General features: G+C 40.5%; 1 protein-coding gene across 6 annotated transcripts; it reads left to right on the top strand.

The window, feature by feature from the left end:
* The first annotated feature begins 659 nt into the window (after positions 1-659).
* LOC140503302 (uncharacterized) lies at positions 660-23,972 on the top strand. 6 transcript variants are annotated; one of them, XM_072607181.1, is made up of 6 exons: positions 660-704; positions 8,850-9,022; positions 12,981-13,060; positions 14,978-15,104; positions 15,696-15,779; positions 18,399-23,972. In XM_072607181.1, the coding sequence occupies exons 2-6, from the start codon at positions 9,001-9,003 to the stop codon at positions 20,303-20,305; spliced, it is 2,220 nt and encodes a 739-aa protein (XP_072463282.1). In that variant the 5' UTR covers positions 660-704; positions 8,850-9,000; the 3' UTR covers positions 20,306-23,972. The 6 variants fall into 6 exon arrangements, with proteins under 6 accessions (XP_072463282.1, XP_072463281.1, XP_072463279.1 ...); XM_072607180.1 differs by having other exon boundaries at positions 660-797; XM_072607182.1 differs by lacking the exon at positions 660-704 and adding an exon at positions 1,035-1,089.
* The last annotated feature ends 2,211 nt before the right edge of the window (positions 23,973-26,183 follow it).

Raw genomic sequence — 26,183 nt, 5'->3', positions numbered from 1 at the left:
TTCTTTCCGTACTGGAGAGCTCTATGAATATGGGGATGGTGGAGGAGGTTTCACCCCAGGCTCAGCCCTCCCTTGACATCAGAGAACTCAAACTGGAGAGAAATCCTGCTGGGGGAGGAATGAGGGATGTCCTCGCCTTCTTTGCCTCCTGCGTTACCCATGAAAGAATTCATGATGGGAGAGAGCCTTTAGTGGGGGGAATGCTGGGGATGTTTCACCTCCGGCTCAGCCTTTCCATGGGATCAGAGGAATGAGACTGGAGAAAAGCCCTATAATTATTGAATGAAAGCAGACGGGGCTCTGGAGACCCTGGAGGAAACTGTCTGATGGGCAGAGGGGGAAACTGAGGCCATGACTTGGCTGCCGCACTGCATGGGACCCTGCTAGTCCCCATCAGACTCGGGGCCCATTAACTTCTTTCTTTCTCCCCGTCTCTGGAAGAAGCAGGGCAATGCGCTCCCAGCAGGTGCTCAATAATTGCTCAGTACACGTGCAGAGCCACATGGGTGGGAACGAGGAAGGGGAGGGGAACGGCGCCCTGGATGGGTGACGTCATCCGCTCGGCAGAAGCCCCGCCCCTTTCCTGGAATCCAGCTGTAGGAGAGTCTGTAGGGCGCAGGCGCAGAGTGGGGGGGGCTTAGCGGGGGCGGCTTTGTCCCCATGGGGGAGGGGGAAGGAGAGGACGTGCGCCTGCGCGCTCGCTGGTGAGGCTCCCGATCCCCAGCGACTGAAGCCGCCGGGGGAGGCGGCGTGGCCGAGAGGCTGCCGGGGCATGGCGGCGGGGGGCACGGCAGGACGTAGGTGCAGAGCAGCGGGAGGGAACGGGCAGTGAACCCTCCGGGGCGGCTGCCAGCGGCTGGGAAAGGGGTGGGGGAGGGGCGCGCCCAGCGCGGGGGAGGGGGGAGGGGGGTGTGCAGTGCGGAGAGGGTCTGGGCCCGTAACCCAGGGCAGCCGGAGGGCGGGTTCGCCGTGCGCGGGGGAGGGGGCCGAGTAACCCGGGGCAGCCGGAGGGCGGGTTCGCCGCGAGCAGAGGCGGGAGGCCCGGTAACCCGGGGAAACCGGAGCGCCGGCGGTTACCAGGGGCAACAGGTAGGCGGATGTGTCCGGAGCCGGCTGGGGGCGGGGAGAGCGCGGGTGTGGAGCCCTGGCCGGCCTGCATCCTACGGGACCGCGGGACCGCGGGACCGCCGGGGCGGTGAGTGTGTAACCGCTGCCTGCCACGGGAACGTGGGGGGGGGGGGGGGATGGCTGGTGTGTAACGGGGTGCCGGGGGAGGGCAGGTTTGCAATGGGGGGGGTGCCCATCGGCTGGAGAATGCCAACGAGGGGCGGGGGGAGGATGGGTGCCAGGTACCCCGGCCGGGGATGGAGCCGGGCGAGGTGTGCGTGCAGCCGGAGGGCTCTGGAGGAAGCTGGGAGTTTCCGTGTCCCGCGTGGACGTCTGGTCCGGGGCAGGTAGGCTTGGGAAGGTTTGGGGCCTGGGTAGCCTCAGGCTGTGGGCCCTGCAGCTCTGCAGCTCTGCAGGCAGGAAAGGTACAGTGAGGACCGGGGAGAGACCCGGGCTTCCCCTCGGCTCTTGATACATTGTTGCATCTCGTCGCAGTCTTGGGCTGTAGGGGCACCAATGTCCCCTGAGACAGGACAGGGAGGCCTGATGGAAGCAGGCTGAGGGGCTGGCTATCCAGACTGTCAGCCTTCGGGCCTGAGATGTGGGTGTACCCTGGTTGTGAGCAGACAGAGCATCATGAGAGAGGAATGGGTCATCAGGGGAAGGTGGCCTCTCCCACCTACCTGCTGTGTCCTCCCTCTGCCCTCTTGTTTCATCTTTATCCCAAGCCACCATCATCAGCGCTGCCCCTCCAATTCATGTCTTCTCTTATTTGGTCCCCACTAGTGCGATCTCTTCAATTCTGGGTCTGTTTCCTCATCTCTAAAACAAGGGAGGAAGTGATCTCTATGGTGGTTTCTTGCTGCAAATCAAATCTCCTGAAGTAAATAGAAAGCCAGGAAGACCTGGCCTCAGGTCCTGCCTCTAAGGCTCTTACTAGCTATGTTACTCTAAGCAAGTCACCAACCTCAGTGTTCGGGGCAGGTAACTAATGCTAAAAGGTCAAATAGAGGGAGATCCCTCACCCCGGATTCTTTGCACCCTTGAAATCTCAGATCCAGCCTCTCTCTCTAGCCATCTTCCATGATCTCTTTCCCACTCCGTGCACAACCTAGTGTCTCTTCCTGAGTGTCCTCTTCTACTTTTATTTCTTTCCCTCTATGTGTGTGAGGCCAAGCTAAGTTAAATTGTGTTTATTATATGTAGACTTCTAAGGCTGCATTTATATTTTGTGAGTCAACAAGCATTGTTGCAGCAAGCACCTACTATGTGCTGGCTACTGTGCTAATACTTACACTTCCTTATTCCTGGAATCTGTGCCTCTCCATGCTCACACCAAAGCAGCACTGCTTTCTTGAGCTGTCCCATAACCCACTAGCTCATAGTGAGTTTGCAGTCCATTAAAACCTCCAGCATCATGTTCAGTTGTCTAAAAGCAATGTATTTCTTTATTCTGAACTTAACAGAAACTTAACGCACATATATATGTATGCGTGTGTGTGTGTTGTTTATGACCAAACAGAAGAGAGGATGTACCTATCCTCTCAATGGAAAAGGTAGAATGAATAATTTTGATTAAATGAAATTAAAGTTTTTCACAAACAAAACCAATGTAGCCAAAAGTAGAAGGAAAACAGGAAACTGGGAAGTAAAATTTATAGCATATATGTATATATGTACATTGTACATATAAAGCTCACATGTACCTATATTGCCTATAACTATGCATGTATACTCATGTGTGTGTGTTGTATGTATATACATACATATATACATATATAAAGAGAGGATTGTATATGAAACTACGAATCAGCTTCATTTTCTTTCCAAATGTGTAAATAAATTCAACATTTAACTTTTTTTGCTTAAAATAAATTTTATTGGGTTTTTTTTGTTTTTTAATGTGGCTCAGATTTCCTCCTGGATCACTTTCCCCCCACTTCCCTCACTCAGAGAGCCATCCCATAAAACAAATAATTTCCTTAGAAGAGAAAGAGAAAGATCTTTCCCACAGACCTTCTGTATGTAAGTTGCATCTCACTTCCATGAAGGCACTCAGATTCAATCCAGCTCAAGACTGTCTAGCTGAGATTCTATCTGGCCCACTTGTTGATACAAGCATCACAATACTTAGGGTCCTTAAGAGTCAACCCAATATGGTCAACCTTCAATAAACTTTCTTTTACTTTGGCTGGAAAAAAAAAAAGAGAAAGAAAAAAAAATCAACTAAACCAATTAATTCATTGAAAAAAATAAAATATAGGCAATGCTCCACAACTATGGATCTCCCACCACTGCAAAGAAGTTAGAGGAGGTGTCTTCTCCTGTCTCTTCCCTGGTGTTAGGTTTGTTTGTTGTAATTCTACACCATTCATTCTGTATTTTGAGGTATAGGTTCTTTTCACTGACATTGTCATCACTGTGTATACTATAGTCTTGGGTTCACTTACTTCATCAATCCATGTAAGGCCTTCCATGCTTCTCTATAGTCACCATATTCATTGTTTTTTACAGGACAGTAATATTCCATTATGTTCTTGTTTGTTTTTTAACATTCATTTTTTAAATTTGGAGTTCCAAATTTTCTCCCTCTTTCCATTACTCCTCCTGTCCACTGAGAAGGGGCAAGCAACATGATACATGTGACGTCATGTAAAACACTTCCATATTCCCATATTATTACATATTACATATGTTTCCATGTACTTCATTTCATATACAATTGATATATGTCCATATTTTTCCTTATATGTTTCCATATTATTTCCATATTAGCCATGTTGTTTAAAAAGACAAGAAAAACAAAATTTTTAAAATATGCTTCAATGTGTACTTTGTTCATCCGTTCTCTCTGTGAATGTGCATAATATTTTTCATTATGAGTCCTTTGGAATTATCTTGGATCATTGTGTTGAGAAGAGTAGCTAAGTCTTTCATAGATGATAATCTTTATAAATTGTTGTTACTGTGTACCATGCTTTCCTGGTTCTGCTCATTTCACTTTGCATCAATTCATGTAAGTCTTCCCAGGTTTTTCTGAAATCTCTCATCATTTCTTATAGCATAATAATATTCCATCACAATCATATACCTGTTTAGCCATTCCCCAGTTGGTTGGCATTCCCTCAATTTCCAGTTCTTTGCTGCCACAAAAAAAGATGCTATAAATATTTTTGTACATATAGGTCCTTTTCCTTTTTTCTTTAATTTTCTTGGATTATAGATCTAATAAAGATATTGCTGAGCTAAAGGGTATGCACAGTTTTATCCCTTTGGGCATAGTTTCATACTGTTCTCCAGAATAGTTGAACCAGTTCACAACTTCACCAACAGTGCATTGGTGTCCCTATTTTTACACATCTCCTCCTGTATTTGTCATGTAACATTTCTGTCATGTTAGCAATCTGACAGTTGTGAGGTGGTACCTCAGTTGTTTAATGTGCATTTCTCTAATCAATATTGATTTAGAACATTTTTTCATAGAATAATAGCTCTATAGCTTTGATAGCTTTGATTTCTTCTGAAAACTGTTCATATTCTTTGACCATCTATCAATTGAAAATGGCTCCTATTTTTATAAACTTGGATCAGTTCTATATGTATTTGAGGAATGAGACCTCTATGAGATAAACTTGCTATAAATTTCATTTCCCAGTTTCCTGTTTTCCTTCTACTTTTGACTACATTTGCTTTGTTCATGTAAAAGCTTTTATTTCATGTGATCAAAACTATCCATTTTACCTCCTCTGTAAGGAGGATAGGTAAATCTTCCTATCTCTTGTTTGGTCATAAATTCTTCCCTTATCCATAGATCTGATAGGTAATTTTCCTATGCTGCCCTGATTTAATTAGGGTATTACCCTTTATGTCTAAATCATGAGATAATCTGGACCTTATTATGGTATATGGTAGGAGATGTTGATCTACACCTAGTTTCTGCCAGACTGCTTTACAGTTTTCCTAGAAGTTTTTGTAAAATTGTGAGTTCTTGCCCCCAAAGCTGGATCTCTGGGTTTATCAAACAATAGTTTACTATGGTTATTGTGTACTTAATCTGTTCCACTAATCACCAATTCTTGTTTCTTATCTAATATCATATTATTTTGAGGATTACTGCTTTTGAAATCTATACTGCCAAGTCACCTTCCTTCACTTTTTTTCAGTGATTCCCTTGATATTTTTGTCATTTTGCTCTTCCAGATGAATTTTATTATTATTTTTCCTAGCTCTACAAAATAATTCTTTGGTAGTTTGGTGGTATTACACTCAATAAGTAAGTTAACTTAGGTGGAATCATCATTTTTATTATATTGGCTCAGCCTACCAACGAGCAGTTTATATTTCTCCAATTGTTTAATTGTGTATTTGTATGAAAAATGTTTTGTAACTGTGTTCATATACTTCCTGTGCATGTCTTGGAAGGTTGACTCCTTAGTATTTTATACTGTCTGCAGCTATCTTACATGGAATTTCTCTTTTTATCTCTTCCTGCCGGGTTTTGTTAGTAAAATATAGAAATGCTGATGATTCATGTGGAATTATTTTATATCCCACAACTTTGCTAAAGTTGTTTCCTTGTTGCCTGTTCTTATTCATTCAATTTCTCTTTCTGGTCTTATTGCAATGGCTAACACTTCTGGTATAATATTAAATATTAATGGTGATAATGGTCATGCTTGTTTCACTTCTGATCTTACTGGGAAAGCTTCTATTTTATTCCAATTACACATAACACTTGTTGTTAATTTTAAATAGATACTGCTTATCATTTTAAGGAAAACTCCATTTATTCCTGTGTTTTCTAGTGTTTTTAATTGAAATGAATGTTTTATTTTTTCAAAAGCTTTTTCTGTTTCTACTGATATAATCATATGATTTGTTGTTTTTGATATTGGTATGATCAATTATACTTATAGTTTTCATAATATTGAACCAGGTCCCCATTGCTGGTACGAATCCCAACTGGTCATAGTGTGTGATCTTTATAATACATTGCTGTACGCTCCTTGCTAGTATTTTATTTAAAATTTTTGCACCAGTATTCATTAGGGAAATTGGTCTTTGGTTATCTTTCTTTGATTTTGCTCTCCCTGGTTTAGGTATCAAAACCGTATTTGTGTAACAAAAAGAATTTGGTAGGACTATTTCTTTTCCTATTTTTCCAAATAGTTTATATAGTATTAGAATTAATTGTTCTTAAAATGTTTGTTTGAATTCACTTGTTAATCCATTTGGTCCTCGAGGTTTTTTCTCAGGGAGCACATTTATGACTTGTTCAATTTCTTTTTTCTAAGATAAGGTTCTTCAAGTGTTCTATTTTCTCTTCTGTTAATCTGGGAAATTTATATTGTGGTAAATATTCATTAATTTAGCTTAGCTTGTCAGTTTTATTGGTACCTAATTGGGCAGAATAATTCCCAATAATTGCTTTTATTTCATCTTCATTAGTGATGCATTCACTCATTTCATTTTTGATACTGGCAATTTGGTTTTCTTTCTTCTTTAATCAGATTAACCAATGGTTTATCTGTTTCATTGGGGTTCTTTTAGAATATAACCCACTAATTTTATTTATTAATTTAATGGTGTAGTTTTTTAACTTTGAATTTTATTCCTCTCTCCTTTGATTTTGAAAATTCTGTTTTTGGTGTTTAATTTGTTATTGTTCAGTTATCAGTCATATCCTTGAGATTCTTGATATTTTTTTCTTCCAGATGAACTTTATTAATAGTTTTATTAGCTCTACAAAATAAACCTTTGGTAGTTAATTGGTGTGGCTTTGAGTTAAGTGAATTCATTTGGGCAGTATTGTCATTCATCATTCTTATGTTGGTTTGTTTGTTATTGTTATTCTGTCATTTTCAGCCATGTCCTACTCTTCATGACCCCATTTTGGGGTTCTCTTGACCAAGATACTGGAGTTGTTTGCCATTTCCCTTACTGACTCATTTTACAAACAAGGAAACTGAGACAAACAGGGTTAAGTGACTTGCCCAGGATCACACAACTAGTAAGTGTCTGAGGCCAGATTTGAACTCAGGAAGATGAGCCTTCCTGACTTCAGGCTCTGTGCTCTCTGCCCTAGGGTGACACCTAGCAGCCCTGGTTCAGCTTACCCATGAGCAATTAATATTTCTCCAATTATTTATGTTGGCCTTTATCTCTATAAAGAATGTTTTGTAGTTGTACTCATAGAGTTCCTGAATATATCTCACAGGTAGACTGCCAAGTATTTTATATATTCTGTAGTTATTTTAAATCATATGACATCATTTATTGGTTCTCAGTTTTACAAAAAGAACTACTATAATTATTTCTCAGTGGTGCAGGAGACAAGAGTACAATTCAAATCTGGCCTCAGACACTTACTGGCTTTGTGACCCTGAGCAAGTCATTTCATCCCGCCAGCCTCAGTGTCCTCATCTGTGAAATGAGCAAGGACAAAGAAATGACAAACCAGTTAAGCATCTTGGCCAGGAAAACCCTAAATGGGGTCATAGTCAAATACAACTGGCTCCCCAAATTATTATAATTATTATTATTTCTGTACACATGAATCCTTGGCCTCTTTAATTTCTGACAAATAAGCCTACTAGTACCATTGAGTCACAGGATATGTACAGTTTGATGCCTTTTTTGGTTTGATCCCAGATTGTTTCCCTTAATGGCTGGACCATTCCTAACTTCTCCAGTAAGTGGAGCCTGAGGTATAAATGTGCCTATTTTTCCTCAGTCTCTCCAACACATTCTGTCACCTTAGTCATTCTGAGGGACAGAAAGTAGACTTCAACCTCTAACAGCAATACTACACCAGTGCCCCAACAGTGTTCCTGAGGCACACAGGGCCTCTCCCTTGTGGACATGGTTTCAGTGACTTCCTAATGCCTCCAGCCTAGCACACAAACTCGTGGGTGTGGCCTCTAATGCCCTCTGCAGCATTCCTGGCTCCATAGTCACAGGACTGGTGGTGACTATGAATATGTCAGCATAGTGCTCAATCACAAAATATAAAAGATTCTCCATATAGAAGACAGAAGAAAAACATTTATTTAAACACCAGAACCAGAAAGAAAAATCCATCATGCTGACAAAGAAGTTAATAAACATGATCATAGCAGAGGGCAAAGCCATTCTCAAACCTTCCGTCCCTCAGCCAGGGCCTTCTCACTATCAACTGTCGCAATGTGTCAGTTGGGCCTGTGTCAGTTGGCCTATGCTCTTTCCCCTCTGACCTGACCCCACTCACTCACTTCCTCTCAGTTCTGCTCTATCCTTCCTGTTCCACCTCTGTAGCAAGCTCCTCCACCACATGTGACCCAGACTTCCAGGTGATTTAAGCAGATCATATGGGCCTATCAATTAATGAGAAAGATCTTTCCATTTAAATTACTATTACAACTTCTTGGCTTATTATGTACCATTTTCCCTCTTGTACCCCAGACATCCACCAAACAGGGCTCCCAGCACTCGGTAATGCACCTCGGGGCTCTCCTATTTCTCTTGCTTATCATATGCCTCAGAAGTTTTGAATCTTTAGCTCTGTGGCTGCCTCCTCCATGAATGCTTCCCAGTTCCCTGGTTGTCACTGCTCTTACTGAAGTTTTTTTACCTCTTGTGTACATATGGTACCACACTCTCCTCCCCTGCCCTAGGAGAATGTAAGCCCACTGGGGGCAAGAAATGCTTTCATGTGGGCCTGATAAATGGTTACTGAATTGAAGTGATTTTGGTTTGACCCCCAGACTCCAGTTCTGCAGGAAAGTAAAGACAGAACTCTGGGAAAAAACATCCAGTTCTCTTCTTGAGGCCTTTCTTCTGACCAGTCAGAGCCAGGAGAGAGCTGATCTTGGAGTGGCCCCTGGGGAAAGGGAGAGCATTGAGAAGACATCAGGGATGAAGATGCACAAGGACAAAGGTGAGAAAATACTAGGCCTCATCTCCATCTCCACAGGGTTGGAAAGAGGAAACAGAAAACTCAAAAGGAGCAAGATCATCCCATGCTTGCCAGGGAGTCTCCTTCCCTCACCAACATGATCACATCCTTTGAGCTGGCCAGTCTTCTTCCTAAAAAATGGTACCCAAATGGAGCATCAGTAACAGGGTGATGACTTCCCTTCTGGACCCTATGCAGCCTTCCTGTGAGGAGCTCTATGGCTGTCATGTCTCACTGTTGGCTCCTATTAAACTCGCCATCCAGAGTTGTCTGAGAGACCTGAGTTCAAGTCCATCCTCAGACACCTGATAGTTGTGTGGTTGAGCAAGTCACTTAACCTGCCTCAGTTTCCCCACATGTAAAATGGGGATAATAATAGTATTTACCTCCCAGTGTTACTGTGAGGCTAAGATGAGATAATATTTGTAAAGTGTTTTGCAAACTTTAAAGTATTAAATCGATATTATTAATAACAATTATAATATATAATAATCAACTTATTAAGACCATCAGATTGCCTTCACATGCAGTATTTAATGAAGGACTTGGCTGGTTATTATTAAATTGCATCTTAGGATAGTCAGTCAGTTACCGTAGGGTTATGGGAAACAAGAGAGCATAGGGGAATGTTTGCTGGATTTCAAGTCAGAAGAAGCCTAGGTTCAAATCCTGCTATTGAAACTTAATTAGCTGCATGACTTTGGGCATGTCACTTAATTTATCTAACATTAGTTTCCATCCCAAAACGTAATCCTTAGGATACCTACCTTGTAGAGTTGTTAAACTCAAATGAGACAGTGTGTGAAAAGTGTTTTCAAACACCAGTAAGTACTAACAAACATTAGCCATTTTTAAGATCTTGTGTCTTAAAAATTCAACATAATAATTTACCATTTATGTTTTCATCTTTGCCTGTAATAAAAATGTAGACAATGAGGAGGTATAATGCATAGAATGCACAATCAGACCTCTAGAGTTGTGACTGATTGTTGCATTGATCAGAGTTCCCAAGTCTTTCAAAGTTCCTTTTTTATTATAGATATGTCTTTATTATATTATTGTCATGGTATAAAGTGTTCTGCTGACTTCCCTCTGTATCAGTTCATACAGGTCTTCCTGGGTTTCCCTGAAACTACTCTCTTCATCGTTGCTTAGGGGACAGTCCTATTCCATGACATTTATGTACCATTACTTGTTTAGCCATTCCTAACTTGATGCACACCCCCTCAGGTTTTAGTTCCTGGACCTACAAAAGAGCTGGTTTAAATATTTTTTGTACATATGGGTCCTTTCCCTCTGTCCTTGATCTCCTTGGAGTATAGAAGGAAACTTGTTAATAAGTCACACCTGGTTGAGGAGAAGAGAGGTGGTGTAACATATGTCAGTTAGACACCTGATAATAGTTTGAGGTAACAGCATGGCCTTTCCTGGCCTTTCTGAAGAATTTCATTACGGATACATGAGCTTCATTCCCAGTGCCTGAGTCTTCTTTCCACTCTTTAGGGTCTGCCTTCAACTCTATTCACCTATTCTGCATAATCAAGAAAGTCTGGAGGGAATCTTTCATGTAATATGGCACTGACATTTTCTGCCACCTCCTGTCCCAGAACCACCTCATTGCCTCTATTCTGTGGATATACAGTAGGGGATGGAAGATCCCCCCAGCTCACACAATGGGTGTGAATGTTGAGTACCTTTGATGGTGCTTCTACATATCCCATCCCAACTCAGTTTTCTCCCCACTCTACTCCGTATAAAAACATGCTATTTATTCCCAGGAGAAGATGAAGGAGCATAGTACTATTAGCATTAATTATCAGGAATATTCTTGGAAACCTTTCTTTCCAAAAGCCTTCTACTATCTTGTCCTGAAATCATCTAAATGGTACATACAGTTCGGTTTTGACTTTAGAATGGCTTACATGTGTATTGTAAGGTGGCAATTATCAAAACTATCTGTTAATGGCTAAGAAACAGAGTGGTGGATCAGTGAAATAGGTTAGGTATATACATAGTAGTAAATGACTGTAGTGACCTCATGTTTGATAAGCATAGAGATCTAACCTTTGGGAATAAGAACTCACTATTTGGTAAAAATTGCTAGGAAAACTGGAAAGCCATCTGGCAGAAATTAGGTATAGACCAGTATTTACACCATTTATTAGAGTAAGATACAGTCAAAATGGGTACATGACATAAACATAAAAGGAGATATCATAAGTAAATTAGAGGAGCATGAAACATATTACCTGTCAGACCAGTGGATAGAAAAGGAATTTATGAATAAATAAGCAATAAAGAGCATTGGGTAATATAAAACAGATAACTTTGATTACATTAAACGTTTTTGTAAGAATAAAACCAAAATAGCCAAGATTAAAAGGAAAACAGAAAATTAGGGAGGAAATTTTTATAACTAGTTTCTTAGTTCAAAGCCTCATATCTCAAATATATAGAGAACTGAGTCACATTTATAGGAATACGAGGCATTCTTTAGCTGTCTTCAGCAATACAGTGATCCAAGACAATCCCAAAGAACTCGTGATGAAAAATGTTGTCCATCTCCAGAAAAAGAACTAATGGAGTCTAAAGATAGACTGAAGCATACTATTTTTCTTCTTCTCCTTCTTTTCTCTCTGTCTCTGTCTCTTTCTGAGTCTCTCTCACTCTCATTTTTTCTACAAACTGGAAATGTTCTGCATGGAAACACATGTATAATCTATATTAGATTGCTTATTGTCTCAGGGGGAGGGAGGGAGGGATAGAATTTGGAACTCAAAATTTAACGAACGTTAAAAATTGCTTTTACATGTAAGTGAGTGAAATAAGATATTAAAAAAGAGAATATGAGTCATTCCCTAACTGATAAATGGTCAAAAGATATGGACAGGCAATTTTTGAAGAAGAAATCAAAGCTATATATAGTCATATGAAAAATGCTCTATATTATTATTGATTGGGGAGAAATGCACATTTGAATAGCATTGAAATATCATCTTACACCTATCAGACTGAAATGAAGGCTGAAATGATAGAAAGGGAAAATGACAAATGTTGAAGGGAATGTGGAGAAGTTGGGACATTAATACACTGTTGGTGGAATTGTGAGCTGATCCAACCATATTAGACAGCAATTTGGAATTATGCCCAAAGAGTTATAAAAATGGTGTGTACCCTTATTAGAAGGTCTGTTTCCCAAAATGATCAAGGAAAAAAGAAAAGATCCTATGAGTTCTAAAATATTTCTAACAGCTCTTTTTGTGGTGACAAACATTGGAAATTGTGCAGATGCCTATCAATTGAGGAATGACTAAAACATTGTGATGTGCGATTGTAATAGAATACTACTGTACTGTAAGAAAATGGTGAGCAGGTTGGTTTTAAAAAAACATTAGAAAGACTTATAAGAAATAATGCCAAGGAAAATGAACAGAGCTAAGAGAACGTTATATACAGCAACAGCAAAGGGTGACTATGAATGATGAAGCTATTTTGAGTAATATGACCATTCATATTAACTATGAAGGAGTTAAGGAAAATGCTGTCCACTCCCAGAGAAAGAACTGATCTATAGAAGTATGTACTGTATGGTTCCACATATATATATATATATATATATATATATATATATATATAAAATCTATCTTTGTCAAATAAAGCCTTCTCTAATGAAGGATTATGGGGGAGAGAAACAACTCAGAACTCAAAATGTAACATAAATAAAGAAGACTGAAAGAGGAGGAGAAGGTGCCCACCTGCACTGGTAGAAAGAGTTCCTCACCTGGAGCTCCCAATGCCAGCGAAATCCCAGGTCCAGTTCCTGTCCCTTGGGATTCTCTAAGGGAATCACACCCAGTCAATGGGTAAGGCTCTGTGACCTGAGGAGTTCTCCACTTTCAAGAAAGGATTGCTCCCCCATGATTCCTTTTTCTATTCCCAGCTCCACCTTCTCGAGACCAGAACATGAAGGATGATCATAAGAGAAGAGCGACAGCTGCAGTCCACTTGGCTAGAATGCAGGTGAGTGGAGTTCATGTTCTCTCCTGATATTCCAAGGCCTCATTCAGGGAAAGGGCTTCTTGCTTTCCTGTGTCTTTGCTCTAGGCACGTTCCATCCAGGGCTGTAAGCTCCCATTGTTCTCATCCAGGAGACCTGGCTTGTTCTGGTAGATGGTGCCACATTCTCAGAACTTCTCAATCATTGAAGCTGAACAGGGCATCAAAGGTCTTCCAGATGAGTCATTTTGCATTGATTTTGTCTTTGTCTCATATTTATTTATCAAGAGATGGATGTACCTCTATCTTCAGTGGCTGACTTATCACATTGTCACCAAGGCATTTACATTGTCCTCAGAGGGGCAGTTGGGAGGAACATGGGAACAGACCATGTTCCCTCATAAGTCAATGTTTGATGGATGGCTTGTTGGAGAGATTCGGAACCAAGAGACTGGTTGCCTTCATCATTGGTCCCTTGCCCTTTCTAAGGATGGAATTATGATGAAAGCCAGTGAAAAAGTGGTCAGCTCCACGTTGGCCAAGGAGGAGCTTCTTTCTGGCAGGTATCTGGGCGGCTCACATGCCTTCTTTTGGAGAACCCCATCTGTGTCAGCTTCTGTGGTTCTTCCGTACATTCTTTCTCCTTCACACCTCCCTCCTTACATAAGGATTCCCCTCTACCTCTCCAACATCCTCCTCTTTTTTGTTTGCACATCAAAGCCCTGCTCCCATCTTACAAAAGAAGTTCATCCTCTCTGATAATCCATACTGTGAAGAGGCATTAGGGTGCTTAACTCTTTGATGTGGAAGAGACCAGCCTGAGAAGAGTGATCAGTCATTCAGCCATGGCAGCTAAACACAAGCAGTGCACACTCCATGCCAGCCCCTGTCACTTTCTCCTTGCATTCCAACTTGCTGGCATTAGATTTTCAGGCCTTTTCTCCTCTGTGCTGGTATCACCCATAGAGAATGGCCTTGGAAGATTACGTGTGAGGACCTGCCACACCAGAATTGTTACTGCCTTTCTCACCTTATTTAGGGCCTGATCTGCCTTTGAGTAATTCTGCCCAAAACAAGATTGGCATGGTTCTAACCAGTTTGCTGCATATCATTACATTTTCAGCATGAGCATCCGCACCTCAGAAATCCCTAGTCACTACAAACTAGGGCATGATTTTGTTTGATTGATTGTCTAAATTGGAGAAAAGTGTTAATAATGCAGATTAAATTTAAAAGCATGTGTTTGATACATTTTCCTTGGAGAGACTGGATGCTAAACATTTACCACCATACTCCAGTTTTGCTCTATAAACATAGCTTGAGTTCAGAAATGCAGTAGAAGAGAGGGAAGTCATCACCAGACTGAAGGCCCATTGTCTGTATGCTGCTGCTGCTGCTGCTGCTGCTGCCACCGCGCTGCTGCTGCTGCCGCCGTGCTGCTGCTGCCGCCGTGCTGCTGCTGCCGCTGACACTGACACTGACGACTGGAATTTATTTAGTACTCATAAGATTTACAAAAAGGATTCACATCCATTATCTCATTTGAACCTTACAACATCCCTGGCAAGAATAATGAGTGTTATTTTAATTAAAGTTAATAATTAATATTTGGAATTGAGAGGTGTTAGCCTTGCTTTGTTATAAGCTATATCTTGTCTATGGTAATTGTATACATTGGAAGTTTCAATAGAGCACTTATGTCCTTTGGGCATATTTTGGGAGATGAATAGTAAGGTTGAGCTTACTCAGCAAAATTAAACTCTTGACATGCATGCCTAAGTGGGGCCCTTTTCCTTGTGTTCTCAATAACTGACCTCAATAACTCAGAAGTCCTCCTTGGTGGGATGACTTTTCTCTCTCCCTCCTACCAACTTCCATCTCCTCTATGGCTCCTGTTAATGAATGGTTCCCAAGTGATCAAGAATGTGCCTGATGTTTCAGGGACTGGTAACCTTCGAAGATGTGTCTGTGGACTTCTCCCGGTCTGAGTGGAAACAACTGAAACCTGCTCAGAAAGACCTGTACCGGGATGTGATGCTGGAGAACTATAAGAACCTGGTCTCCTTGGGTAAGGACCACTTTCTCCTGGAACTCATAATCTGTCTGCCCGTTGGAATGGATATCTTTATCTTCTCATTTCCTAAGAGCTGAGGTTAAGGGCTCAGGGAGCCAGAGAAGGTCTGAGTCTTAGTCTGATGTGCAGGATGAGTCAAGAATTCATGTAATAATGCCCAAGTCCTTCAGAGCCCAGACCCAAAATGTCTGATTCCTGGTCACAGGGGAAACATCACTGCTTTGCACAAAACTGGGAACTAGCATCTCTGCTGTGCTGGAGTTATATTTTCAGCTCAAAATATCTCCCCTAATGTATCAGGGTAGCTCCCTGAAAACATTAAAAACACCCGCCATCCCCACGAAGAAAGAGTGAGTTAAAATGAATTACTTTTCCTTCAGCCTTAGTCAACAATGGGGCCCATCCCCTTCCCCTCAGACCATACTTCCTGGGAATATGATCTGTAGTATTCTCCAAGCTGGGTCCTTTATGCCACCCTTCAAGCTTCCCAGTGTACCCTCATTGTACTCTCGAAAAGAAGGCAGGCTTTGGTTCTGAGATGGCTGTCTTTCTCCATAACCTTTCCATTTATTTCTCTACAAACAGGGCTTCAATCTTTTAAACCAGATGTGATCTCCCGGCTGGAACAAGGGCAAGTACCATGGATTCCAGTGGGCCATGTCCCAAAAGGTGGGTGAGTGAGTCAACCAAGATTGGCCAAACACTGTGCACACCCTTTGACTCAGCAATACCATTTCTAGGTCTGTACCCAAAGAGATGAAATAAAAAGGAAAAGGATCTATGTGTAAAAAAATATTTATAGCAGCCCTTTTAGTGGTGGCAAAGAATTGCAAATTGAGGGGTTGCTCATCAGTTGAAGAATGGTTGAACAAGTTGTGGTATATGGGTGTGATGGAATACTACTATGCTGTAAGAAATGACAGGGGGGATGGTTTCAGAAAAATCTGGGAAGATTTACATGAACTGATGCAAAGGGAAGCTATCAGCAAGGCTGAAACAATGGTCACTTTTGAAACACTTGACTACTTTCATCAATAGAATGATCCTAGACAGTTCTAAAGGACTTATGATGAAGAATGCTGTTCACCTCCAGAGACAGAACTGATTTACTCTGAATGCAAATAAGAATAATTTTCTCTGTCTTTCTGTCTTTTTCTTGCTTTTTTGTGACATAGCTAATATGGAAATATATTTTGCATGATTTTACATGTATAATATATTGCTTGCCTTTTCAATGGGTGGGAGAGGGGCTATAGGGAGGAAGAGGTTTGGGAACTCAAAATTTAAAAAAATAAAAAGGAATGATAAATAATAAACTAGGGGGAAGGAAAGGCCTGGACAAACACAAGTTCTTGCAATCAGCAGCCAAGCCACATGTCAGGTCCTCAAAGACTGCAAGGGCCCAAGGTGGTCTAGCATGAGGGCCTTCATAGAACCTTAACAAATCACTTCTCTGATATCTCTCACCTCCTGTTCACCTCCAGGCTCCAAGAAAGGGGGGGTTCATCCTTTTTCTCATACTTGTCATTCCAACTATATTATATACATTCCTTCCTTCCTGTTCCCTAGAGGTAGCTAGGTGGTGTTGCTCTGGGCCTGGAGCGAAGAAGACCTGAGTTCAAATCTAGCCTCAAATACTCATTAGCTTTGTTACCCTGAGCAAGCCACGTAATGTATGTTGCTTCAGTTTCCTCAACTATTAAATAGAGATAGTAATAGCACGTACCTCTCAGGGTTGTTGTGAGGATCAAATGAGATAATATTTATAAAAAAAACAGCACAGTTTCTGGCACATAGTATGCATTTCATTTTCCTTGTCTTTTTCCTTTTTTGTTGTTGTTCAGTTGTTTCAGTCCTGTCCAAATCTTTGTGACCCTATTTGGGGTTTTCTTGGCAAAGATACTGGAGTGGTTTGACATTTTCTTCTCCAGCTTATTTTACAGATGAGGAAACTGAAGGAAAAAGGGTTAAGTGACTTGCCCAGGGTCACACAGCTAGTAAGTGTCTAAGGCTGGATTCCAATTTATGTTTTCCTCACTCCAGGTCTAGCATTCTATTCACTGTGCCATCTAGCTGCTCTTTTTTCTTTCCTTATTCCCAATCATCACCTCAGAATTTGGATTGAAAAGGAACTATGGGGTCTTCAAGTCATCGAGTCAAGTCTCCTAAGTCATCCAGCATAAGCACACACACCCTCCAGGGAAAGGCAATCCACTCTTTTCCCAGACAGCTCATTCTGCTTTATACTAGGCAAGGCAATGGAAGCCCGTGGAACAGTGGATAGAGCACTGGGCTTGGAGTCAGATAGACTTGAGTTCAAAACCTCCCTAAGACACTTACTGGCTGTGTGACCCAAGACAAGTCACTGAACCTATATTTGGGGCAGCTAGGTGGTGCAGTGGATAGAGCACCTGTGCAGGAGTCAGGAGGACCTGAGTTCAAATCTCACCTCAGACACTTGACACTCACTAGCTGTGTGACCTTGGGCAAGTCACTTAACCCCATTTGCCCTATCCTGGGTCATCTCCAGTCATCCTGATTAATATCTGGTCACTGGATTCAGATGGCTCTGGAGGAGAAGTGAGGCTGGTGACCTGCACATCCCTCCCTCACTCAGAACAAAGTCAAGTGTAAGTCATGTCATCATTTCTCTGATGGCATGGTCTTCTTTGGCAATGAAGGATGAACACACACAGACATTTATGTTACCCAGCCTCAACTGGACCCTCACTGCTGCCAGGAAATCCTTCTTTATCACCTTTATCAACTCACTATCCCACTATCCATGGCAGCTCTTTCAAACCTCTTCTTCCTTCCTCAAACCTCACAAGGCTTCCCTTTCCCCTACCATTAGCTGAGAACCTTGTCTCATATTTTCCAGAAAAAAACAAGGTTTTTCTCCATGAGCTCCTTCTCTTCCCTTCATCCTCTTCTCCTACCACTCAGATGCCTTCTGCCCCTCTCTCCTCCTTTCACCCTGTCTCATATGATGAAGTGGCCTTACTCCTATCAAGGCTAATCTATTCATCCAAATGATGCCATTCCATCCCATCTCCTCCAATAGATTGCCCGCTCTCTCTGTCATCCCTATTCTTTCACTTATTAATCTGTCCCTCTCTACTGGCTCATTCCTCACTGTCTACAAACAAGCCCTTTTCATTTATGCAATGTCCAGATTGTGCTTTTTTTCTCCTTGATGAAAGAGATTCTATAATACTATAAAGCATTTCCCATTCTCCTATCATAGCAAACAGTAAATAATCATGCTTTTTTGGATTTTTTTTTCAGATTCCCTTCATCATAAGACTCTCTGTGGGACCAAGAAGTCAACTCCAAAGCAGGATCTCTGTGCAAAAGAATCCTCTAAGAAAATATTCACAGAAGATGATTCACAGGATTCAAAGCTTAGAAAAGTGTCAGGAGTCAATAGCAAGTCCAAGATAGAGAAGGAAAAGCTAGAAAAACCATCTAAGAAGGAAGCACTCAATCACAGCAAAACTGCCAACGAGCCAAGGGCCCATAACTGCAGTACATTTGAGACAAAATGTAGCCCAGTGTCATCACCTACTTCAGGACAGTCAGTTCAAGGGGAAAGAAGCATCCATAAATGTGACATATCTAGAGAAAGCTTCTTCAAACAGCTTTCAGAACTAATTAAACATAGTAGAATCTCCTTTGGGAAGAATATTTCTAAATATAATAACGATAAGCAAGCTTTCAATAACCATACAGACTCTACTCAAAACCATGAAAGACTTGATGGAGAAAAACTTGGCAAAGATAACAAATGTAGGAAGGATGACATGCCCAGGAAGCACTGTACTGAATATCAGAGAAGCCATACTAAAGAGAAATGCAATAGATGTAATGAATGTGGGAAAACCTTCACACGAAGCACAGGACTTTCTGAACATAAGAAAATTCATAATGGACAAAAACCCTTTGAGTGTGATGAATGTGGGAGAGCCTTCACAGCAAAGGGAAGACTTAATGAACATCAGAAAGTTCATACAGGAAAGAAGCCTTATAAGTGCCATGAATGTGGTAAAGCCTTCACTGGAAGAGGAAGACTTAATGAACACCAGAAGGTTCATACAGGAGACAAGCCCTACGAATGTAATGAATGTGGAAAGGCCTTCATACAGAAGGGTACACTTCTTGAACATCAGAATGTTCATACTGGAGAGAAACCCTATGAATGTGAACAATGTGGGAAAGCCTTCAAACAGAGGGGACAACTTCATGAACATCAAAAAATTCATACTGGAGAGAAACCTTATAAATGTCATGAATGTGGGAAAACTTTCTCAGGAAAGGGACGACTTACTGATCATAAGAAAATTCATTCAGCAGATAAACCCCACAAATGTAGTGAATGTGGAAAAGGTTTCATCCAAAAGTCACACCTTACTGACCATCAAAAAGTTCATACAGGAGAGAAACCTTATAAATGTAATCAATGTGGGAAGGCTTTTATAAAGAAGGCACTACTTAATGGGCATCAGAAAATTCATAGTGGAGTGAAACCCTATGAATGTGATCTTTGTGGGAAAGCCTTCACACTGAAAGGACGACTTAATGAGCATCTGAAAATTCATACTGGAGAGAGACCTTATGAATGTGATCAGTGTGGGAAAGGCTTCATAGTGAAGGCACGGCTTACTGAGCATCTGAAGATTCATACCGGTGAGAAACCTCATAAATGTGATGAATGTGGGAAATCCTTTACACAAAGTGGACAACTTACTGAACATCTGAGAATTCATTCTGGTCTAAAACCTTTCAAATGTAGTCACTGTGGGAAAGCCTTCACACATAAGGGACGACTTGGTGAACATCAGAAAATACATACTGGAGAGAAACCCTATGAATGTACCGAGTGTGGCAAAGCCTTCATACAAAGTGGACAGCTTAATGAACATATGAAAATTCATACTGGAGAGAAACCCTACGTATGCAACCAATGTGGGAAAGCCTTTACGCGGAAGGAAAGACTTAGTGAACATCAGAGAATTCATACTGGAGTGATACCTTATGAATGTAGTGAATGTGGGAAAGCCTTTACACGGAAGGAAAGACTTAGTGAACATCAGAGACTTCATACTGGAGCAAAACCCTTTGAATGTAGTGAATGTGGAAAAACCTTCAGTCGTCGGACATCCTTCTTTTATCATCGGAAGACTCATACTACATAAAAACCTTATGAATGTAATGAATGTGGGGAAAATCTTTGGTCATAGGATATCCCATGTCATCAAAGAAACCTTACTATAAAAAACTGTGAGTATAATGAATGTGGATAATGCTACAGCAACAGTTCAAATCTTTAAAAAGTATAAAATAATTTATATCAGAAAGAATCTCCGTGAATGAAAGTGTATGACATAATTTTATTATGAAGTTTACATTGAAGAAAAACTATATGAATGTAGTGCATGTGATAAAGCATTCAACAACAACTCAAACCTTAAGAGCCATTAAAACGCCTATAGTGAAGTCTCTAAATACAGTGAATCAAAGTCATCAGCAGCAACTTGAATGCTATAACTCATACATTCTTACAAAAGATGAGTGTAATGAATATGTGAAACCCTTCAAACAGATAAGATGGCTTATTAAATGTCAGAAAATTTATGCTGGAGAAAAACTATAGATGTAATGGTTTCCTTATCTTGTGCTAACCTTGCATCCCTGGTGTAAATTCAACTAGAACATAATGAGTTGCTTTGGGATATATAGCTGTAATCTCTGTTAAATGTTATTTAAATATTTTGCGTCAATATATTAATCTTTAGATTTTTTTCTCTCCTTTATCCCTTCCTGGTTTGGGTGTCAGGGCCATTTTGTCTCATAAATTGAGATTAGTAGAGTGCCTTCTTTATTGTTGAGAAAAGTTTCTAAACTGCTCCTTAAATATATTTTTAAGAATTCATTTGCTATCCATTTGGACCAGGAGCTTTTGTTTGGTAGCTCAATTATGACTCATTCAATTTCAGCATATAAGACTGAACTATCTGGCACCTCTATTTTTTGTTTTGGTAATATGATTAATTTTTTTGTAAATGACCCATTTTCTTTAAATTTTCAGTCTTTCCAGGCTCCTCATTGTGTATAGTCATTTCTGATTCTGATTTCTGAACATTGTCTGTTCATTATAAATTCCCGTTGGTTATTTTCACTTTGGCCATTTGATCTCTCTCTCTCTCTCTCTCTCTCTCTCTCTCTCTCTCTCTCTCTCTCTCTCTCTCTCTCTCTCTCTCTCTCTCCTCTCTCTCCCCTCCCTCCCTCCCTCCCTCCAGCTAATGACTTAATTAATAATATTTTATTTCATTAGTGTGGGAAACTCGTGATATGAAAATTCTTTCCACCAGTGCACATCAGCAAATATTCTGTAGCTTACAGTCTTAAAGTGTCTTAGGGTCCTGGAGAGTTTAAGTGACTTTGTGCATGGTCACTTAACCATTAAGTGTCATTTTGAATGCAGTTCTTCCTGACTTCCTGATCTTTTATTTTAGCTGCATTCCTAGTTTTGCTTTTCTCCCTTCTATGGGAAACATCTCTGATTGCTTCAGTGGATTCTTAAATTGCATAACATTGAGGCCATTAACCATCTTAGTTGCCTTCCTCTAGATAGATACTCTGTCATTTCTTCCTCTTTGTCCAATTATTTGCTTTTTAGCATTATTGGACACCTCTAGTGCTATTGTTCTTTTTTAAAATTTCATCATATGTAACTGTTGGTTTTTATAGTTTCTAGTTTAAAAGTTGTATCTAGGCACTTTTCTTACTCTCTCCCTTTCTCCATTTTTCACCAAGCTCCTTGGTATCAAATGAAGATTTCCCCCAAAATATGCTCTTTATGGCCCCGGTATTAGTCCTTCCTAGATGCACTTTGTCCATCATTCCTGCGTCTTGAATCATAATACCAAAAGTTAGACTCCTATTTCCTGCTACCATGTTAGCCAACTAATCACTGTCCATATTCTCCCTTCTTTATCATTGCAGTCTTCATTTGGAAGTCGTGAAGCAAACCTTCCTGTAACACATTTCAACAAATAATTAGATTCACCATACATTTATTAAGAGCCTACAAGATTCAAGGCATTATTTTAGGGGTTAATAAAAGATGTGAAATTGGTTCTGCCTTCAGAAAGGCTACACTCCAGTGGGGAAAGGACAGGTATACTGATAACTATGATAAAAGGGCAAATTGCAAGTACACATGAAAGGTCTAAGCAAAATACTAAGAGAGCTTGGAGGAGAGAAATCACTTTCACTTGAATGACAAGGGACAATCTAGGTTTCCTCTAGGGGCAGCTAGTTAGGGCAGTGGATTTAGTGCTGAAACTGAAGTCAGGAATATTTAAATTCAAGTCTTGCATTAGATGCTATCTTTATGACCCTAGACAAGTTACTCAACTTGTCTGCCTCAGTTTCCTCAACTGTGAAATGAGGATCATAACAGTACCTACCTCACAGGGTTGTTGTGAGGATCAAATGAGATTATATTTGTAAAGTGCTTTGCAAACATTATAATACTATATAAATGCTAGCTTTTATTATGTTTCATAGAGAAGGTGGTGTCTGAATTGAGCCTTGAAGGAAAGTAGTGCTTAAGCAGGTGGACGTAGTGAGGGACAAGGAACAAGTTCATTCCATGGATGAGAATTGTGGAGGTCAAGTCATGGAGATGCAAAAATACAAAACAGGGATTGGGCCTGAAACATTATTCTGTTTGGTGGGGATATCGGATGCAAAAAGGGGGACAGCATAAAACATGGCTGGACAAGCTGGCTGGAACTTGATGGTAAGTGACCTCAAATACCAGAATGAATGATTCACCAACTAGTGGGAAATCACTGAATGCTTTTGAGTAGAAGAGAGATCAGCTATGTTCATTATATGTGCAGCATGGCAGAAGATTATTTGGAGAAGAGATAACCAAGAATCAGGACAACCAGTTAGGAAATGACTATCGTTATCTAGACAAGAAGAGGAGATCACCTGAGCTGTGGCAGGTTACTGGTACAGTGGATAGAGAATGGTTTTAGTGGTCCACATGGAACTGTTCATCAAAGAGCCTGGAGAATAGGATCTGAACACCTTAGACTTGTTACTGCTCAACAGTCACAAGAGCAGACTATAGAATTCAAAGAAGATATTTTGTTATTTGACATGGTGTGGTGCTCTAACAAAGGAATTGAGTGCTATGATGAGGTCACCTGGGCAGAACTTACAGCAGCTGTGTCATAGGATAGGATTAATAAGATGGATCTTGATATAATCACAACTGGTTTTTAAATTTTCTTATAAATTTAAATATTAGCAAAATATTTCAATAGCTTAAAAAAGACAGTTGTATATGAAACCATAAGTTCCTACTACATATCCTTTGCTTACCATTGGCTCTGTAGAATTTCTGATAATGATGGAAGAAAAAAATGAAAAAAAAAAACAAGAAATAAGGAATGCATTCAGGTGTTTAATAAGGAAAAGGTCTAACTGGTCCAGCAAAACCTTATCTTGTGATGCCAAATCTTGAAAAGAAGTTAATAGTGTGATGAAAGGATCGGAGAAACAAATTGGGCCATGTTAGTCAAGTAAACCATGAAGAATTTCTACAAACCATGACTGCAAAATGAAGACATCGTAGAGAATGCGTTCAATTTTTTGTACAGAATTGTTTGTCTTTTCTGTGTGGGTAATTTGTAAAAAGTCACCCCTCCACCTAAATTCAAAATTATATGTGTATGTAGTAATTAGGACTTTTCTTCCTCTGGTGGTCACTTCATGTTACTGTCATTGTCTTGATATCTTACTTTGAAAAACTGACAAAGTAAATGTTGCCTTTGGCTTACTCTACCTCTGCCAAATTCTTTCTGTACATCCAAACTTAGATGGAGGCAGTCAAATGAGGAAATGTCTGAGTTACTCCTTTATTTCTTTTTGAATATAATTAGGAAGCATTTAAGTACTTACTATGTGGCAAGCACTGTACTAAGAATAGTTTTATTTAGGATATGTCAGTATATTGGAGAGTGGAGCTGTTAGTGCCTAAACTATGGACAGTCAACAATATGAGCCTAAGCTGCCTCATTACACAATGGGTGTAACACTATGTTTGTGCCACTATTCTTGTATCAGAAGAAATGCTCTTCTGTTCTTCTTAAATCTTGTTTTAGCAGATTTTTAAAAATCTGCTTATGATACCATTTACTTAAAATTCGGTGTGAGTTGTTTATTTGTTTTCCTAGTTTTAAATACATTTTGCTTCTAAGATAACATGGTACCTGGAGTCAGAGGACCAGAATTTAAATCCTGACTCCACCATTCACCAACCATCTATCAAAAGGAGAGATGATTCCAACAGGGAGAAGTTTTATAATATGTAATATATATTAAGTTCCTACTGTGTACCAGGCACTGTGCTAAGTGCTTGAGATATAAATGGAGGGGAGGGGAGAGTTAGGTGACTCAGTGGATAGAGTGCCAGCTCCCAAGCCAGGAGGACCTGAGTTCAAATCAAAACCCTGGACACTTACTAGCTGTGTGAACCTGGGCAAGTCACTTAACCCTGATTGTCTCAAAAATAAAAAGAAAGAAAAGGAAAGGTAAACTTTCTTCTGTAGGAGTTTACAACGAGGAAAGATAATACACAAAATTAAGGTAAAAAGGAGGAAAGGGAGGGTACTCAGCCTGGAGGTATGATGATAGTGGAGTGAAATCCAAAGAGAGCAGCTACTGGAAACTTTGGGAGTCATTTTTTTGCTTCACCTTTCCATCAGAGGGTGCTGGTGAGGTGTGAGATGGAAGTACCAAAGCTGAAGTGTTCTCTATGATGATGAATTTCCTGGTAATGAGCTTGGGATGGGGATGCGAAAAGAGGGGAGGAGGGAGAGGCATAATGAAGGTGAAACGGAATCCAAAGAATGCAGCTAATGGGAAATGGTTCTGGTTCCCACTAATGAAGCAACTGATTGCCAGGATGGAAGTGATGGCAGCTCTGAGGGAAAAAAACAGCTTCCTCTTAGATGAGTGGTGGAAAGTCCATCATAAGCTATCGTGCCCCACTGGACTGTGAGAGAGCAGATTGCATTTGGGTTCAAAGGAAGGCAGCCAGTTGGCACAACGGTTAACATGCCAGACCTAGAGTCAGGAAGATCCAAGTTCACATAGAGCATCAGGCACTTCTAGCTGGGTGACCCTGGGCAAGTCACTCCCTTTTCTGCTTCATTTTTGTCATCTGTAAAATGGGGATGATACCAATAGCCCTGAAATCTCAGAAGCAAATGAGATGCTTGTAAAGTACCTTGGAAGTCTTAAAGCAGTATATAACTGCTAGTTTTTGTTACTAGCTATTAGGATAGATAGGAACCAAAAGAAACTCAAGAAGAAAATTCTTAGGAAACCCAGGAAGGCAATTCTGATGATAATGAAGGTCAGTCCTTTGAAGAGATTGATGTAGATGCAGAGTGAACACACAAACCAGCTTTATTTTTTTAAGGAGATTGATGCAAGGTCAAAGAACAGATAAATACAAAAACATGGCACAGTACTATAAAGACTGAAAGAGCAAACTAAGAATGAGCTAAACTGACAAAGAACTCGAAGGCCAAAAAAGGGAATGGTCTTTTTAAAGCTTTATTGGAAAAAAAGGATCATGAAGCTCTAGGACCACTTCTTGCGCAGAATAAAATAATAATTGACAACAGAGAAAATGAAAATAATTTTGTCTCTTTTCTCTGCCAAGGAGCATAATCTTCTGGAAAAGAGAAAATATAAATGACTAAGAGGAGTTGCTATCTATTATAATCAAAAGGAAGGGAGTAAAAACCTCCCCTTGATGAGTTCTCTTTAAGTAGCTTGTTTTCATTTTGTGTTCCTTTTCTGGTCCTTCCATCTTCTTGCATTCACTGAAACCTGGCTCCTTCTTGTTTACATAGCTTCCCAAAACATCTTTTCCAGCTCTGGTTGCACATTCATGCACACTACCTTCCTCTCCCCCACCCTCCAAACACCTACACTGCTCCATGGTGGATAGTTAGAATAGTTCTTGCTTTCCATTACCACTTC

The sequence above is a fragment of the Notamacropus eugenii genome, chromosome 5 (genome assembly GCF_028372415.1).
Source record: "Notamacropus eugenii isolate mMacEug1 chromosome 5, mMacEug1.pri_v2, whole genome shotgun sequence".
In the NCBI taxonomy this organism is placed as follows: domain Eukaryota; kingdom Metazoa; phylum Chordata; class Mammalia; order Diprotodontia; family Macropodidae; genus Notamacropus; species Notamacropus eugenii.
This window is presented reverse-complemented; position numbering and strand designations above follow the sequence as displayed.

What these genes read in the sequence shown, in the direction of transcription:
- LOC140503302 (XM_072607177.1), top strand. Translation starts at nt 1,098, where the DNA reads ATGTGTCCGGAGCCGGCTGGGGGCGGGGAGAGCGCGGGTGTGGAGCCC. An exon ending in GAAGATGCACAAGGACAAAG is followed by an intron (nt 9,023 to 12,980) that starts GTGAGAAAATAC and finishes TTCTATTCCCAG; the next exon opens with CTCCACCTTCTCGAGACCAG. An exon ending in AGTGGGCCATGTCCCAAAAG is followed by an intron (nt 15,780 to 18,398) that starts GTGGGTGAGTGA and finishes TTTTTTTTTCAG; the next exon opens with ATTCCCTTCATCATAAGACT.